This window comes from Haliaeetus albicilla, chromosome 4, assembly GCF_947461875.1.
Source record: "Haliaeetus albicilla chromosome 4, bHalAlb1.1, whole genome shotgun sequence".
NCBI classification, from domain to species: Eukaryota; Metazoa; Chordata; class Aves; order Accipitriformes; family Accipitridae; genus Haliaeetus; species Haliaeetus albicilla.
Window position 1 is genome coordinate 16080901 of NC_091486.1, and position 18631 is coordinate 16099531.

General features: G+C 38.9%; 1 protein-coding gene across 2 annotated transcripts in view; it reads left to right on the top strand.

The window, feature by feature from the left end:
- CNTNAP5 (contactin associated protein family member 5) overlaps window positions 1-18631 on the top strand; it is a 303884-nt gene that overhangs the window by 275772 nt on the left and 9481 nt on the right. Inside the window, exons 20-23 of one of the 2 annotated variants that reach the window (XM_069781056.1) lie at window positions 1167-1297; window positions 2610-2694; window positions 12519-12737; window positions 18130-18201. In XM_069781056.1, the coding sequence (XP_069637157.1) occupies window positions 1167-1297; window positions 2610-2694; window positions 12519-12737; window positions 18130-18201 (507 nt within the window). The remainder of the gene's footprint in view (window positions 1-1166; window positions 1298-2609; window positions 2695-12518; window positions 12738-18129; window positions 18202-18631) is intronic. The other variant, XM_069781057.1, reaches the window with a different exon arrangement.

Below are 18631 nucleotides of genomic sequence, written 5' to 3' on the forward strand. Positions count from 1 at the left end.
TTGAACTTGTGCTAACAGAAGCTCTGAAATGAAAGGAGATAGGAGGGGGTTTTATGATGATTTTTAGAACAGGGAATAAATGAAGGACCTTTTGCTCAGGGTTGTGGTGCTGTCAGCATTCATTTTCTCCTTGGAGACAGTAACAAAGTAGCCCCAGAAAAGCTTTTTAACTCTACAGTATGACTATTGTTCCATATATTTTGGTTGCTGATGCATAAAAAGAGCTCCAAAAGTTCAGAGAATTTTTTTCTCCCTGCTACTTAATTCCCAGAAAAGTAAGCTTGAAAGGATTTTATCAGAATAGGTTCTTTTCCTTTTAAATTATTGTCCTGGGCTTAAACCACGACAATTATATATGTGTGTGTGTGTGTGTATATATATATATATATATAAATAAAATACTTTTTTTTTTTCCTGTAGTCATTTGTGGAAGGATAAAATTTCATATTGGATTCCTTATTTTCTTGTACATTTTGATTTGTTGTGGTACTGTTATTTATGAGAAGTCACAATGCTTTTTTTGATACAAAGACTGAAAGAGATGTTTGGCATTCATTTTTATATGAATTATATTTATTTTTTCAAATACATTAGAACCAAAGTAAAAACATTTTTTCTGTATAATCATGTACAATATATCTTTTCTTGTATTGCATATAAATTATAATGAGTCTGGGCCTTTAAATGTTTGAAATTGAGTTATAATTCTCACAGTTGTCACTGTACTCTGCATTGTCTGTTACATCTTGATGAAAAGGAATAGTAAAATCCACCAATATTAGTTTAATAGAACAGTGCAAGACCTGCATGCCCTCTGGTGGAAGCGATCCTTAACATACGAATGTAGATCAGCTTTTGTGGCAGCGCTCAACGTCTGACCTGCAGACATGCACTCCTTTGATATACTTAGTTACTCAATTAAGATATGTTATTCCATAGCAGAGTTTGTTAGCTACTAGGAAGGCAAACTCTTCCAGTGCATTATTTTTTTACACTTTTCATTACAGTTTGAACTCTTTCATTTCTCTTCAACCTCTTTCTTGACTTTTTAACCTTGTTACTCCACTGTAATAAAAATAAAATGAGTTATATGTTGTGTAAAGATATTGAACAGTATCTCATTATTGACACAGGTTTTATAAATAGAATTTTGCTCTGCTTTTAAGGAAGTTTACAGGTCCGATACAAGCTCAGTAAGGATGGCCTCCTCATTTTCACCATTGACTCTGGAAATTTTGCCAACCGAGAGCTGCACCATGTGAAGATTAACAGAGAAGGCAGAGAGCTCATAATTCAGGTATGCCATGGTTTATGTTGAGAGTTAAATAAAACTTCGTGCCACAAACAGACCCACTGATTTCAAAGTCTCATCGTCAGCAGGAGGCAAAAGTTTCACATTGATCTGGTGCAACCAAAGCTGGTCCAGCAGCAGCTGTAGGTTAGACCAAAGCTCCATCCAACCCTGCTTCAAAGAGTGCCCAACTGTGGTGGTGTCCTTTGAGTGATCCTTCCCTTGTCTCTGACAATCTGTGAGTTAGGAAATACCTTTGGCCAGAAGTTCATCTGGACCATTGGAGTGGTTCTGGGGCTTGGGGATGTCTGTGTGACCTGTAGTCCCAGAGGAAACACATGGTATGGATCTTTAAAAAGCTGACAAAGGGAGAAAACCAGCTGAGGAACGAGCACCTGGGAATGTAATTTCATTTAGGGTATGTGCCCCAAGAGACAATGTGACCCCAGCTGCCTTATCCTCTCACAGAAAAGGAAGAGCTGGGGGAACACAGGGTGCAGCCACCATGTGCATGATGATGCCCTGTCCCCTTGCTAGAAGCAAGCCATGCTGAATGTGACAACCTCATGAGAGATGAGAACCCTCCTCTGCCTTGTTTCCCTGCATCGCCTGTTTTTCCAAGGCAGGGAGGAGAGGACTATCTTACTGCTCCTTCTGAGGCTAATTATAGCAGTTCAGATTACAAAACAAATCGGCTAGATCTGGGCGGCAGCCTTTTAACAGGGAAGGGTGGCAGAGTCTACAGAGAAGCTGTGTGTTAAGGAACAGAATGAGAAAGAGATAGAAACACAGGGAGCGCCACAGTTTTTCTTTCCTCTACAGTTTCCATGTCTGGGTGGTAAAATGATAACACAGCACGCAACTAGGGTGGGTAGGCCTGATTATCTAGGAAGGAGGCTTATGCTAAAAGCCAGGGTTTTCTTCAAGTACCAGTCTTCTATTGTCTGCTGCACTGTGGTTTTCTTCTATGCAGAACTAATTCTTCACAATACATTTTTAGAGAGGCCTCCTTTGAGTGTATTCTGAAGTGGCTAGACATGGATTTGGGGAAGCAGGGGGATTTCAGTGTCAAACATTTTAAGCTTTTCTGCAGGGGAAGTTTCTTCAAAGCTCTTTATATGACTATTCTGGTATACCTTTCAGCTTCTCATGCTAAAATCAAAGCATATTCACTTTGCTATCTTTAGAAACTGAATTGCGCTTGGGGGCAGAATTAACTGATTTGCAGCTGAGAGCATTCCCAGAAGTTTGCAGTACAGAGAGATCTAGGGGTGTCTACATGCTGTTGTAATGAACTAATTTTATTGACCTCTTCCAGGTTGATCAAGTTCTCAAACTCAAACACAACTTTTCTGAGATTGATTTTAAGGCCATTAAATCACTCACCTTGGGCAAGGTCACAGGTAGGTTCTACTAAAAATATTCCTGATTCATCAGTTGTTATAGTGCTGGAGTTAACCTGTACTGTGTGTTGGGTTTTTAATAGGATTGAGGTTTTGTTTGGCTGGTTTAGCTGTAAGAGTTGGCCTGAGCATTCCAGTACTCCTGTTTGTATACCTCATCAATGGAAAAATTTGGCAGCTTTACTTGTTTGCACTGATAACAATATTAACTTCTCCCATTGTTCCCCCTAGTAAAGTGATTCATACTGCCTGTGTGGCTGCACAGGGTGGCATCTTAGCCTAATGATACTATTTTGCTAACTACAGCTTGCTCCTCTCAAGCCATCTCTGTTTCCTAACTATAAGAAGAACAGCACTGTGAGCCTTCATACTCTCTACCCCTTTTTCACTCCCAGTCCTTTTTCATTTGAATTCTGCAAGGAATATTTATATTATGTGTAGCACTGAGGCCACAATTCTGTGTGCTCTGTGCGTGGACCTTGATCTTTACCCCTCCACACTACAAAGACATTACAAGACCAGGAAAACTGCCTGAAATTTGGAAAGTAGAACTCCTCTGTTTTGTTGTCAAGTGTGTTATATTTCTTTATATAAGAGTCTTATTTGTTCCCAGTAAGATTCTAAGTGCTTCCTTGGTTATAGACCTTTTAGTCCTTTGTTAGAATTGGACCTCCATATCAAGCCTGACATCTGTTTCACTATTACAATTGTATATGTTTTATTAATAGCACCAAAGGCCTGCAGGACTGGTAGCTAGACAGAAACTATAGACATCCTCTAGTGTCTACTTGTGCAATATAAGTGTATATAATGACATTAGTGCATTCTGCATCATGTTTTCCTAAGTAGATTAAGGGCAGGAACTGTTTTTATCCTTAATTATATTTAACGTTTGTTCAGAATGCAGCAATCTTCCAAGCATTTGTGGACAGGTTTGGGGTCCTGACACTTTTTAGCCCAAGTCAAGCTAAGCTAAAAATCTCATTTTGTCAGCAGTCAGCTGTAGTGCTGAAAATCTGCAAGAACATTGCTCATCATGACCTCTAACTAAAGCTCCAGCTATAGATATCAAAACAATAAACCAAGGCTTTTCTAACCAGCAAGATGGAACATAGCACAAAGACCTTCAAACTTTTAGCCAGCAAGCTGACAAGGTGCAGCTCAGCATCATGGAGAGAAACTAGATTTAGTCACAAAAATATGATTAACTTTACAAGTACAAGGTTGTTGCAAAGCCAAAAAGCCCAGATGTATCTCCAGAGGTCTGGCATTCAGTTCCACTGAATGCCACAGACTTGTCTCCAGGCAGCTTTTAATGGATATATCATTCTGTTATTTCTCTCTTGCCCCAAAGTTTATTAGGATCTTGTTTTAGTAATAATAATAATAGCAATAGTTCATATTCTGTAATGACACTAAAGTCATAAACTTGGCCGTCTAGATGGTGGAAGATCTTATTGCTGTACCAGGAATCACACAATGCATCCCAGCAAGTCACTTTAATTCCAGCCTAATCCTAATTCTGGTTTCTTTCTCATATGTTAAGTGAATTTCTGTAAACCTGTTCTTCTATGTCAGGATTTCATTTTCCAGGTTTTATCCCACAGCTGTAGCTGTGCTGAGTAGAGTCCTTGTGTCCTCACAGAATCACAAATCCCCCTGAGTCTTCTTCTCTCCAGGATGAACAGTCCCAGCTCTGTCAAGCCTCTCTTCACATGAAAGATGCTCCAGTCCCTTAATCACCTTTGCAGTCCATCAGTGGACTCACTCCAGTAAGTCCATGTCTTTCTTCCACTAAGGAGTCCAGAACTGGACCCAGTACTCCAATAGCATTACACTCATGCAGAGTATGGGGGAAAGATCATCACATTCTGTCTGCTGGCAATGTTCTTCCTAAGGCAACCCCGGATGCCAGGATGTCATTGGCTGCCTTTGCTGCAAGGGCACATTTCTGGCTCATGGTCAGCTTGTTGTCCACCAGGACCCCCATGTTTTTCTCTGCAAAGCTGCTTTCCATCTGGCCAGCCCCAACCAGTGTCAGTGGATGGGGCTATTCCTAACCCAGGTGCAGATCTTTGAATTTCCTTTGTTGAACTTTATGAGGTTCCCGTTTCACCTTTTCTCCAGCTTGTCAATGTCCCTCTGAATGGTGGCAAAACCATCAGGTCTACCAACTGCTCTTCCCGATTTTGTATCATCTCCAGGTTGCACACTGTCCCATGCTGGAAAACAAACAAACAAACAAAAAAAACCCCACCAAAAAACAAATCCCTACTGCTACAAAGTCAAGAGTATTGCCTTGTTATATCAAGAGGAGAGCTGGACCATGTCATTTTAAGAATGTAGAACTTACATAAGTATGTCCATTCATCATGTGTACTATTATATGGGTAAAACGTCAACTATAGATTCTTTAAATAATGGCTCACCAGAAGGTGAATACTGGTGACCTAAACCAATATCCTCCAAGTTCTTCCCTGTCATTGTTCATCCCCTCAGCAACGCATAAACTTCCAGAGGCATGTGATGCTTTGAAGTAGACCTAGACTTCCTGTAGTGTTTGGTTTGGATTCCACTGGGATTTAGGTACCTAAAGGCATTCATTAGGAACATTTAAGTGTCCACTGAAATAGAACCATATTAAAAAACTCTGTTCTATGCGTCCTACGTATCCATGCTATACTCTTCTGAGAATTTGTCTCTCTTCTTCTCACACCACTGCTTATTTGCCTGCTCTTAACAGCCTGATCCTGGCTGCTTGACCAGATGATTATACCATCTTCTTTCTTGACTCCACCATTCATTTCCCACTGGCTGAGAAATCTCAAAGAGAGCTTCCAGCAGGACATCATAAAAGCCTGAAACCTCTTCCTCACCAGATTTTCTTATGATAACCATTTTAGCACAGCTGGAACTTTTGAAAAGTGCACTTTTATACAATGACCAGTTTTTAAATAATAGTGCTTTCCCCCCTCCTACCTCCCCTCAGCCCCATTACACTTACTTTAGTCAAAAGCTACTTAAACTCTTGATTTTTTTTTCTGCTTTTCAAATCTTCTATATTTTCCAATGGCTGCCCTACACCCAGCTTTGAATTCCAGGAAAAAAACCTCCATTTAAGGTGGAGGAGGCTCACCTGGCATTCAAAACACAGGGACACTCACTCTGCCACAGACTGCTTGAATGACCTTGGGCAAGCCATTTATGTGCAGATATAAAGGTAAGCAGGCATTTTATTCCCACTGGAACCAGTCTGAGCTTTACTATCTCTGTTCTCTATCAGGAAAGCATGGATAATAGAACATTCCTACATCAGAGGGGTGCTAGGAGAATAAAAGCATTAAAGGCTGTGAGCTGTTCAGATCCACAGTAATGGGGCCATATAGCTGCCTTAGAATGATCAATCTAAATATAAGTGTGGGTTTGAAGACAAGGGAGTAAAAGGAAGTAGCATTCAAGTAGCCAACAGACGTTTGTTGAATTCATCCTCACAGTATCCAACAGCAATAGAAAAATATTATTATCCTGTAGTTTGTCGTCCTTTTACTTCACAAATATAGAGGCAAGGCACAAAAGGACCTATCCAAAGCTCGTCAGTATCAATGTGAGTTTTTCCATGGACTTTAGTGAGTACTGGATTCAGGCCCCAAGTGGGTCATACCGTTTATGGCAAAGCCTCAGTGAAATCTTAACCAGAGTCCCAGTTCATTTACTTTAAGTACTCCTTGCAGAGATCATACTGCTGTATTTACCCACATGAGCTGTATTGGCAATCTGACCTGACTGTGAAGCTGGTGCCGCTTTGAACAAGGGATTGAACTTCATGACCTTCAGAGGTGTCTTTCAACTTAAATTATTCTGTAATTCTTTGATCTCAGAGCCACATTTGCATACATTTAGTTCTTGTCTAGAAAAAGCTGTTATCCCAATGGGAAATATAATTTATTTGTTTTGGGGTTGACCTTAATGAATTTTTTAAAACTTCTTACTGTGCCCCAACATGTCTAAATCTTTCACCACTATAGTCCCTAGAAAAAAAATAATCACTGGTGCAGAGAAGTGAATCTCATTGTCTGCATATTTGCTTCTGAGCAATTTAATATACAAGCTGTGTAGTGATACCAGAGTAAAAGGGTAGCACTGAAAGGGATTCAAGAGTATTCTGAAGAGAAAGGTTGCAAAAATTTCTTTAGCACCTATTAATGTTGACCTAATTTACTTGTGTCTTCAAAGTGATGAATTAGCAGACCTTCACACACTGGCAATGTAAAGAACTGTGTAGTCTAGCACATAACCATGATATCTTTTATCTCTAAAAGCCTGAGCTAAAACACACTCAAGTTGTAGGAGTCTTTCCACTGAATCATTCAGCTTTGATATAAAGTGTACATAGAAGAAAGTTCATCTGGAAAGTAATTTTATTAAAATAATTATGTAGGTGCAGTACAATTCTTATGATTTCTACAATAGCTTTTCTTATTAAAAGTTCACAAGAAGAAAATGGAATCTGTACACTGAAGAGATCACAGAGTAATTCATCCAAGAGTGATATTGTATTGGGGGAGATGATAACAAGATAATTAAATCAGAAGGGGTAAGCTGGCATTAACTCTGAGATACAAAAGCTTCCCTAAAGAAGGATCTCCTTTTAGAGTATTTCTATGGAAAAGACTTAAGTCCATTTTTTGGTGGAAAGTCATTCCCTTTTTTAAGCTCATGAGATCACAATTTGCTTGAGAAATTTAAAGTCACAGTCTCAGAATATTGTGCTTTAGCATTTCAAACAATATAGCAATGGCTGCAAGAGATATTGGCCAGACTCTTCTGGACACTGCAAAGCTCTTTTCTTTACTGCAGACTCTTCTTGCCCTAAATACCTATTTCTCAGAAGGACCATACCTTGGAAAAAGATCTCTTGGGTGCATTATAGGGCACCTTTAAAAGTCTATGTTTTTCTTCCTAGTAGCCTAGTAAAACATTAAGGAAAATCAAAAGGACTACTTAGAATAAAAGAGGAGATGCATTTGGGACCAAGATGGCAGCAGTTAAAATAAGCAACTAAGCCAATAACGCCCTCATGTGTCTATGAAAAAGAGACCAAATCTATTCAGACTTTTTCCCCAGCAATATCATTTACCATATGATCATAACACCATGCTTAAATCCTTGTGTTCTTGATGATAATACTGCCTAAATAAGTGTGCAAGGTCATCTACTTCTAACCAGAAATTTTATTTTTAGTCTGAATTCTTGCTACTTGAGTTGATTTTAGCCATCTGCTCCTGAGAAAAACATGTATTTGCACATCGTCTCTCCATCTTCTTGTATATTTTCTTCTTTTTATAGATTATATTTTGAGCCCATGCAAAATCACATAGGGCTGGCTGTGTTGTGACAGATTAGGATTCAAATGTCAAAAACTGTGACATGTAACAAATTTCACATTGCAACTCCAAGCAGTGTTTCATTTTCGATGACAAACTGTCTCTAAGAAAACATACTAGATGCATGTCTGAAATTATCTCCGCTAAACCTAATGAAATAAAAATTCTCAAATGTTCCACTTGGCACGAAATGTTCAATGGCTGGCAAGCAAATCCTGGCACATTCTGCTCATTCCTGTGAAAACTCGTGAGAAAAAGTACATTTACTTTGTTCTTGCTGTCCCTTGCTTTTTCAGAAGTGTCTTGTAGGTGCATTGAACGCCTGGAGCCTGTCTCCTGTTCAAACTCATCCTTTTCTTAAGCAAGAGCCAAACTGGTTGAGCTCAGTGGTTCTAACCAGAAAAAAATTCTGTGTTGTTCACTCCACTGCCTTTGTGGCAGGCTCGCACCAGGAAATGAGATAATTCCACACATGCCTTTTTGTGTGTTCCAGTCTAATCCAAGATATGCTTTCTGCCCTTTCCAACTTAATGATTAGTATCAGCAGTGTTTGCTGAGGTTATTGAAGGACATAGCAGCATGTTTTTTGAGGTAACTACACAGTACCTACTAGTCAACTCTTCTGAGACAGGGGCAGTGTGGAGACTACAAGAGTCTCTTACTTCAAGGTCATGGGCTCAATCTAGTGACAATGTCCAAGAAGTAATCTTGCCAGTGCTGTTCAGCACCTTGGCAAAATGAGGATGGATACACTTTAACTGCCACAAAAATCATCCTTCTATTTCTCAGACAACCAGTGCTTCAGCATACAGAGTAAATCACCCTTTGCATTTCTACCAGCGATTCACTTAGATTAGATTAATTAATTAATTAGGGTGTAGACATTTAAAACAGGCTATGCCTGCTCTCACTGATGTTAAAAATAAATTTCGAGTAAGGAAATCCATGATGGGCCTTCCTGTATGTAAGTGAGCACACAAGTAAACTTTGGGCTTAGATTTAAATTTCTAAGTGACATGAAATTAATGTTTATAAAAGAAAGAACAAAAAGATATTGGATAATGTTTATGGTCCCTTTTCCATAGTGATATCTTTAGAAAGAAGGTCTTTTGAGCCATGCTCCCTGCATGCAAATAACACTTGTTTTCTCTTTGATTCCAGTTACCCGTCATATTAGTTATTGTTTACTATGTCAATTTGCTGATACATTGCTGAGCAACTTAATGCTTGGTCCTAGAGAATTCCGGCAGAATTCTATTTATGATGAAAATTAAATCCCCATTACTGGGATATTAAGACTTAAAATTGCTTTATTTATTTAAGATCTTAAAACAAGTGTGTTATATATGGCAAAGGTGCACAAAGAAACAGAAATGGAAAAGGATGTCTGTTTTGTTGAATAGGAATTATTCAGCAGATAAATTATGTTGATACAATCAATAAAGTTTAAAAAATACAACTTCATGTTAAACTTAGTCCTCATTATCACAGAAAACCATTGCAAATATATGGAAAACAGGAGAGCAAAACCAACACAAACCTTACTGAGCTGTGACATTGCAGACAGCTTCCAAGGAGCAGCTAGAGGACCCAGCAAGAAGCCAGACCAACTTATGTACAACTCAGCAGGCAAAGCTTAAAAATTACTTCCTAAAAATATGGGTAAACTTAGGTTGTGGGGAATGAATAGTTAAATTACTCAAAAGCCGAATAAGATTGCCTTCTCACCCCCCGTGTAGAAATCATCCAAACTCCATCTCCAGTACCGAGAACAGAAATACAATGCTAAAATGTCAGAAGATCAAACCAAGTCAGCAGCAGCAATTCAGTGTGATTTTCCAGGCCAGTCAAATGCATGGAAAGATTCACAGCATAACCAGGTCAGAGGAAGGCCACTGACGTTTCATATGACCTTGCTTCAACACAGACCTTGGAACTCCTCTGAGTTGCTTCTCTTACTAAGCAACATGTCATGTACTGAAAATATCTTTTGGAAAAACATTTTATTACGATTTAAAGACTTCAAGTGACAGAGTGGCCTTTAGTAAGCCTTTCACAGAGGTAACCATGTCATAATCACAGATTTACATTATCCACTCAAGAATTCAGGGGGCAGTACAATTCGTTCACATCCAAGTTGTGCAGGTGTCTTATTGAGAAACAGTGAAAGCCCCACTTTCTGAAAGACATAAGGCATGCACTCAAAGCCATATAATAAAGTGAGCATTATCTGTGCACTTGAGATTTTTACCAGAGGACTCTGGAATTGTTTTTGGTTTGTTCTTTGATTTCTTTTTTCAAATTTCAAAGCCTTTCAACAACAAATCTCCTAGTTCTCATTCATGCAAAGCTTACTTTGACAAAAGATTGCTGGAATTGGCCCTTAATTTGACTTTAGAAAAGCCTTGAAAAGTACTGTATCTTAGACTTCAAACTACTGTACCATGGAAAAGGAATTCATTATTTCTTAGGCTTTACCTTTTTCACATTGGGGCAGAACAGAGCAATTTAGATTGCCTGATGTCTAAAAGATACCAACAAATCTACCTTTTGTGTCAGAGCTAAGAAAACAGGAAAGGCTGAGAGTAGGAATGTTTACGAAGAGTTTTATAAATTCAATAAAGGTGGCACATACTGTAAATCAGTCTTTTAGTTTTATATAAGCCTTCTTGCAGAAACTTGGAAACAATTCTTTGTCTGTTTTATAACACCCCTACCAAAATCTCATTAAAAATCTGAATGCAGCCAATTCCTAGGCACTTTGAGAAGAGCAAATGTGAACCTCTGTAAAGCTGCAGTTTTTCCAGTGGCAAAGCCTCACTGTTTCTCTTCCCATCTCTCTTCCTTGCAGTTACTCACAGCCCAGAGGCTGTCCACATGACAGCTCTGCAGACTGAGCAACTCTCCTGTAAGACCCCTTGTACCTTGCTTTGCTGAGAAGCAGCCAAACTCTCCACGTTATACTTCTATGAAGACATTCAAACATAATTAGAAATCTTTCTCGGCTAATTACCTCTGACTGCATGACATAGCAGTCACAGATCTTGAGGACCAAAATAATGTGTGATTTGGGCTAGTTTTGAGATTTCGCTGTATTTTCATATATGTAAAAGAAGTTTATGTAATTCAGGTAGCAATGTGAGTTATAAGAGAAAGTCTACTTTTTTCCTTAATCTTTTTGGCTGGGAGCTTGTAAAATCATTGTATTTGAATGATAGTGGGAAAAATGGACCTTATTTTAAAGTTTACCATCTTATCTTTCAAGCTTTGAAAATAAACTTGAAAAGCTGGGAATCCTTATTTTCCAATGTCATTGGAAGTATTTCCAAAACTTTCAATGCTAGAAGTTTTTTTAATTAGCAGGTAATTTTTAAGACTTTAAATAAGTTTTGATACTATATATGTGTGCATTTGTTGTTTTTTTCTTGTTTGGTTGACCTAGATATAAGGGTCATCATGTTACAGACCTCTGAGCAGTAAGAATTTCAATTTCTGGAAAGTAAATAAATGAGAGCTTGGAGGAAAGAGAAGATAGCTTCACTGTCCTTCACTGACTTTTCCAAACAATCTTTGATATTAAAACATTTAGAACTAAATAAAAAACACTCACCTTTGAATGGGCTTTCTCTTTGTGAAATTTAAATGAACACAGACCAACAGATAAATTAATCACGCTATGTCATCTTTAGGCTGCAAAAGAGCATGGAGGTATTGGTTTTGATTTAGATAAAAAGAAGTACAGTTTTGCTTTTTTTTTTTTTTTTTTTTTAATTAGTGGAATGGGGCTAGCAGAGTGAGATCCTGGCTCATAACTGGGAGAATTCCTAGGAACTCTGATTATAAAAATGTAGTAACATGATTAGGTGCATCAGAAAAGTAAGTTGAAAAATAAATTCTTGAAGAAGAGTGGAAGCCTATATTAGCAAGCCATTCAATATTAGGCCACATGAAGCATTGTATAACGGAAAATAGAGAGCAGGCTCCTTCACTAAAAGGGTGGAGGAGGTAGCATACCTTGAAGATATGGTACATATCTGTCAAACTGATGTTAACAGATGCAAAAAAAGTTGAAGAGCATCATCCCTAGGATCCTGTGATATTCAGTGTTGCTATTTTTACTGTTTATTGTTATTATTGTTATTGCCATGGTTAGCACCTATGATGTGTTAGATATTGTCCAGAGAGTAGAGAAAATGGATGAGGAAAGAAGCACAAGGCAGGCGTTTATGTCCAAGCCAACATAAAATGTAAGTAGCCTTGTAGAGGAAGGTCTGGGGATGGGAACCTCATGGGTCAGGCCAGGGAGAGCTTGTAGGCTGCTGAAGGAGTTGTGATTGGATGAAGTGAAGGAAAAGGGGTAGGTAAGGCAAAAAAGGATTAATTTTTTTAATGCCTTCCTAAAACAGATGATTCCCAGAGTGTTTTTCTGTTGTACTGCAGATAGTTTGTCACTGGACCCTGAAGTCTCAAAGGCAAATGCCTATGGTTTCACTGGCTGCCTGTCCTCTGTTCAGTACAACCACATTGCTCCCCTGAAAGCTGCCTTACGCCATCCCAGCGTTGCTCCCGTGACTGTCACAGGCTCCTTGACTGAATCCAGCTGTGCATCCATAATGGAAGCTGATGTGAACACAGTAACCACGATATATTCCTCATCGGGTATGTCTTGCCAAGAGGGGAATGGGGGATTTAAAGGATACTGTAGAGTGAGGTTTCCTTCCTTTTTGCTGTAATGTAATTGTGATAGTATAAATATTGGAACTGGGAAGTTGTCTTTTCTTTCAGAATTAGGAGTGTTAAGGATGGGCATTACGATTAGCCAAAGTCCTTTTAAAAGTCATTGTACTCAACCAAAGTTTTCCATCTAAGTTCTTGGATTGCCTAAACATGCCTAGAACCAACAAAAAAGTCCCAAAGCCATAGTGGTAACAGCACTGGAAGTATGGTTATGCACCTGATTTGCCATTCCTGTCCACTCTAGATAGCTCCAGTGCTGCAGATCTCAAAGGAGAACATAAATGTTACACAGATTCCGTATCCCAGTGGTGATGAAGCAATAGGAGTCATACAACAAACAAGTCGAATTTGTTCCCACCCTGGCAGAAACGAACAAAAACTCATTGTACAAACCCCTCGACACACGTGCGTGACTTCCATTGAATGCTTGTACTTTATTCTCTCAGGCTAAAGAGAGGGAGCACTACTTGAGCAGTATCAGTAAGATGATCCCAACAGTTCGTTTATCTTTTGCAATCCTGAAACTGTCCTCTGGGAATATTAAGTATTTTGCATATGTGAATTTGTATGCAGAGAAGGAAACTCAGAGCAGATGGAAGTGTTGTCACCAGGAACAGGGGCAATCAAGTTGCTGCTTTAGTCACCAATGTTTGTGGCAGAATTCTTAACGACCTGAAAGGGGTACAAATTAAGGGCTATTTTTTGCCCCTTGACCTATGAATCCACTTTCTGTTTTCTGATAACTCTGGTTTAGATCATAATATGATTCCTTTGACATTTGTACTTGCATCAAACCCCCCTTTCCTGCAGCTTCTGCCTAAGATATTCAGCAGAAAACAAATGATGCTATTCGCATTCTGCATAGGGAAAAAAGCTGCTGATTACTCTGTGAAGAGTGGCTGCCAGTGTGTGTGTGCTTCTCCCCACCCCCCAACTTTCTTCTCACCACTCAGAGTTGTCTAAGATATCTGCTCTGACACACAGCAGAAATGTCTCTTGTAAATACCGAATGGGCAATGATACTGAAAATACAAACTCCTTGCCCTGTGATCTGTCACCTCGGTGATCTAATTTTTCTAAAGAGTTTAGGAAGCAGGAAAACCTGAGGCTCAGAACTGCAGGACAGAACACAAAGCAGAATGTAGCATCTTTGGACTTAAATATTTAAAGCTGACAATTGGTTGCACTCTATTGTCAAGGTTAAGCACTGTTACATGAGAAATGCAGAATTATTATAAAAGCTCATCCCTGTCTTTGCCACTCTATGCTTTAAGATACGATTTCCTCTCAATATGATGAATTAACTGACACTACTGCTTCACTATTCACACTGGATTTGATTAAAGCCTGAATAAGATCTTTAGAACAAGTTAGTTCTGAAGACTTCATGTCTTTATATGCTATAGTAAGAGCACTGGGTGGTAGATTCTTGTTACAAAAAAAAATTCCAATTTGTAGCAAATTATACTTTGTATAGATGTACTTGAGGATTACATTTATACATGGAAAGGACACGTTTTAAGAAATAAAAAGAAGACAGAGTTAAGGATTAACTTTCAAATTTACTGCTCATATCTCAATTCATCAGTTCCCAATTTCTCATTATTGAGTATCCGAGAAGAAAAATAGAACTTCAAAGTTGACTGTACATGTCTGTGACAATTTTCTAATGTACAGATACAACAAAAAAGCCCTCCAGGAAATCTCTCTTTAAATGTGTGAAAAAAGCTTTATATATTTATAACTTGAAAACAATTGATGCTCTTTCCTTCAGAGAGTAATGCTTGTTGTGTTCAAGAAAGTTTTCTAGCAGACAGATATGGAATAAAGTCCATTCACTCGCAGCTCAGTTATCCATACACATTTTTTCTGATTATGAAACACAAAATGAAAGGTGACTTACTGTGGTTTTGATATTTAACAAAGATGTGCAAATCACCTTCTTCCTTGCTGTAGAGGCTTTGGTATTCTGAACTCTACATTGATGACATAGAGATAATGGACTTTTACTGTGCTTTTTTTTTTATATATATGTTAAAATAATGTAAATGCCAGAGCAGATTCAGCTGTGTGAATGGTGGAGTCTTGAGCTGTCTGTCTACTCCAGCTGAAGAGCAAGTCTTCATGCATTTAAAGTAGAAAATGCCAAAGACTTTCATAAGTCAGAAACTACACCGAAAATAATTGCTTCTGAAAGGCAGCTTAAATAGTGCAAATCCCTGTCTCACTGTGCTAGTTGGGCTGGACCTGATATTTCCAAACAAGGAGGAGCCGGCCAGGGATGTGCTGGGACAGCCTTGGCTGTAGCAGCTGTGAGATCTCAGGATCCTGAGAAGGAAAAAAAGCAGAAAGCATGACTGCAGCCCCAGACTTCAGGAGAACAACCTTCGACCTGGTCATGGACTTGCTTGGAAGAATCCCACGGGACACAGCCCTGGTGAGAAGAGGGATCCAGGAGAGCTGGTTCAAGGATCATCTCCTCCAAGATCAAGAATGGTCCATCACAATGAGAAGGAAATCTAGCAAAGGTGGCAGGAGGCCCAGAGAGGTTGTGAAGTCTTCATCCTTGGATATATTCAAAACCCAAGTGGATACAGCCCTGAGAAACTTGCTGTAATAGACCCTGATTTGAGCAGGGCTTTGAACTAGATGATTTCCAGAGGGGCCTTCCAACCTCAGCGATTCACGCTGTAATGTCATCAGTTTTATCTAAAAGGAGGAGGATGTCCTGTTAAGGTCTCATATGAGACACAGTATTGTTTTTCCTTGGCTTCAGAGTTTATTGTGTTCCCACTGGAGATGGTTCTGCTGTCACATGCCATCTGCTCTGCTGTAACAAACCCTCTTCTCCTTGTATCCTGATTTTATTTCTCAGGCAAAACATAATTCTTAAGGCCTATGTCTGTTGGCCTCCATTCTGAAACTGATCTCCAACATTTGTTCTGGTTTCCTCTCAGTGCTTAAATTCTGGTGACAGTTGCCAAAAAAATAGTGGAGCTTTAATAGCATTTAGTGTCAGATCTTACATAATCTTTTAGGCATGAATGATGTCTTAAATAATTTTTAAGGTAGAAGTTCAATTTCATGCTTTTTTCATACATAGTTAATAGTCTTTCGTGACTCTATTTGACTAATACCATGCACCAGATAGCTGGAGATTTTTCTCTACTACAGGACGACTGATGTTCAACAGGTGTGAATTTTTATTGTAACTGATTTCACTGGCGCCAGCCGAGGGCTGGGGTAGAAAATATCTCACCAAATTTCCAGTATCTGAAAGTTAAATTATCCTGAGTCTAAAATAATGATTGGTCCCTTCTTCTAGTTTGTGGAAAGAAGTAAGCAAATCATGCTGTCCATCTTTGACAGCCATCTTAGGGTATGAAGTATCTCTAGGTTCTTTTCCTCTGTTTCACTAAATATAAAGAGCCTAAATTACTAGTCTTGATTTATATAGCTAACTCTGAGATACTGAAAAATAAAGATGAACCTACCCATGATGTACAAAATTATGAGCAACCTTGATCTAACTTTGAATTTGGCCCTGCTTTGAGCTGAGGCTCAAAAGCTTGAGATTAGGATAAATAACCTCCACATTTCCCTTCCAACCTAACCTTTTCTATGATGCTATCTGAATTTATGTGTAAAACCACAATTTTTATCCCTATTCCAGTTCCACAAATGTAGTAAATGAGAAGAAGCAGTGCCATGACTATATGTTTCTTGGCAACATCACTAGAGGCACCCAATATCCAAGCAAGGGGTCTCTTGTAAATAGGTTTCAACGTGAGTGTCCAAATCTGTCATTGGCATTTACCATTCACTTTGATAATGGGTGTACTGGAGGTGTTCACTTGGCCCCAGAAGTCCTTTTTGTGCCTGTAGCTCAGTCAATGAACTGCCGGTATGGGGAACCCTGACTTTTCAGTATGGATACGTTTGATGAGAAATCCTTCCACCCCTAAAACTAACAATAGATTTGCATCTTTTAAAACATGAAAGCCTCTTTGAGGCTGATGCCTTCTGCACATCTTTGGGTCTGGTTTCAGTGATGGAGAGAATAAGGAAAAAGTCCCCTTTAAGAACCTAAATAGCCCAAAGCCACCATCATTACAAACTCAGCACCTGCTGATGCACAAATACGAAATTGTTGCTTGTTTCAATAAAAATCATCTTATTGGGCAATAAGATACCAAAATGTGGCCAAGTTGGCTACTAAGACAAGGATGTTCAATTACAATAAACCTTGCAACACCGAATTTCTCAGTTAGGCTTCCACCCCTTGCATCAGAAAGATCAGTTTGGTAAAGCAATATAATATATAATATATATAGCAGAGACAGTCATCCGTAACTGCCACGCACATCCTCTGTATGATAGCCTGGAGGCTTGTAAAGGAGAGAAACACAGATAGGCATCTCGCCAAAATAAAGGGTAAGCTGAAAGGAAAAAAAATGTGAAAGTGCAGAAAAGCTGGACTCAACTAGCAGTAGAAAACACAGCATTTTCTGAAATGTGCAGGACTAAAGTAGGTACACTGCCATAACTCCACTGACTTCAGGGAGGGCTTGACCTCTCAGGTTTGGATCTGAATTTGAAACTGCCAGCATGTAGACTGTTTAGCCCACTGTTTCAACAGTAGTCATTTATAGATAAAGTTCAAGAAAGCTCCAACGTCAAGGAGTCTTTAATATAGGAATTAATTTCTGACCCCTCTCTGTTTTGAATCCAATTTGACCACTGCTTTTCTGCAATGGAGAGAAAAACATCCCTTCCAAGAAGCTGTCCTTAGCAGAGACTGTTTCTCTTTATGGGACTGAATTCGACTTGTATATCTGCATCTGCAAGCATAGGTCAGGTCTAAATCTGTCTAACCTTCCTTTCCTTTTGCTTCTTTCTGATATTGTTTCTTAGGTATCAAAAAAAAAACCAAACCAACAACCAAAAAAATAAAAAACAAAACCCTCAGACTGAGAAAAGCTCCCAATGGGCTATTTAGTTCAAATGTCTCCCTGATTATTCTACTGATAAACTGAGGCAACACTTTCAGGTGTTAGCATGAGCCTTTCTGTTGCCTTTTAAATATACCCTTAACAGACTTTACTCCTGAAGATGAAGAAGAAAATTGTTCTGCAAGCTCACTTTAATTTTCAGAGAGCTTTCTGGTTTGATTCTCCAGTCCCCCAAATCACATCTTTTGAAAACAGATTAGAATTCATAAGGGTTTCATAAGAAGATGTTTCTGTCTGAGCCACAGAGAAAATTAATATTGCTGATACAAAAAATAAGTCCTGTTCTGTTTAACCAACTGCAGATACTTTTGGGAAGACAGATGAAAGAGAGCCTCTCACCAATGCAGTCAGAAGCGATTCAGCTGTGATTGGAGGTAACTTCATTTTTAAAGATTACAATTGAAAAATAATTCTGTCAAGGCAAACATCTAGGGTACTTTAAATATGGGCCCCATAAAATCCAGTTCGAGTTTTTTGTAATCTAATGCAGGTCTAGTATTTGCTGTATTTATTAGCACATATCTGTATCAAGCTACCTAGATAGGCACCGGCATTATGAATGAAGCCAATAGTGGCAGCACGTGATGTTGGATATCACCAAAAAAAGGCATTGTGGATCATCAAGAACGTGAGTTTTCTAAAATATAACCAAAGTCTGTCTATCTGCCTGCCTGAGCAGGGGATTTGGACAAGAAGACCTCCAGAGGTCCCTTCCAACCTCAGTCATTCTCTGATTCTGTGTGATTCTGTGTTCCAAGACCCAGCTAGCTAGTAATTGTTTTACACACCACTCTGATGAGAGCC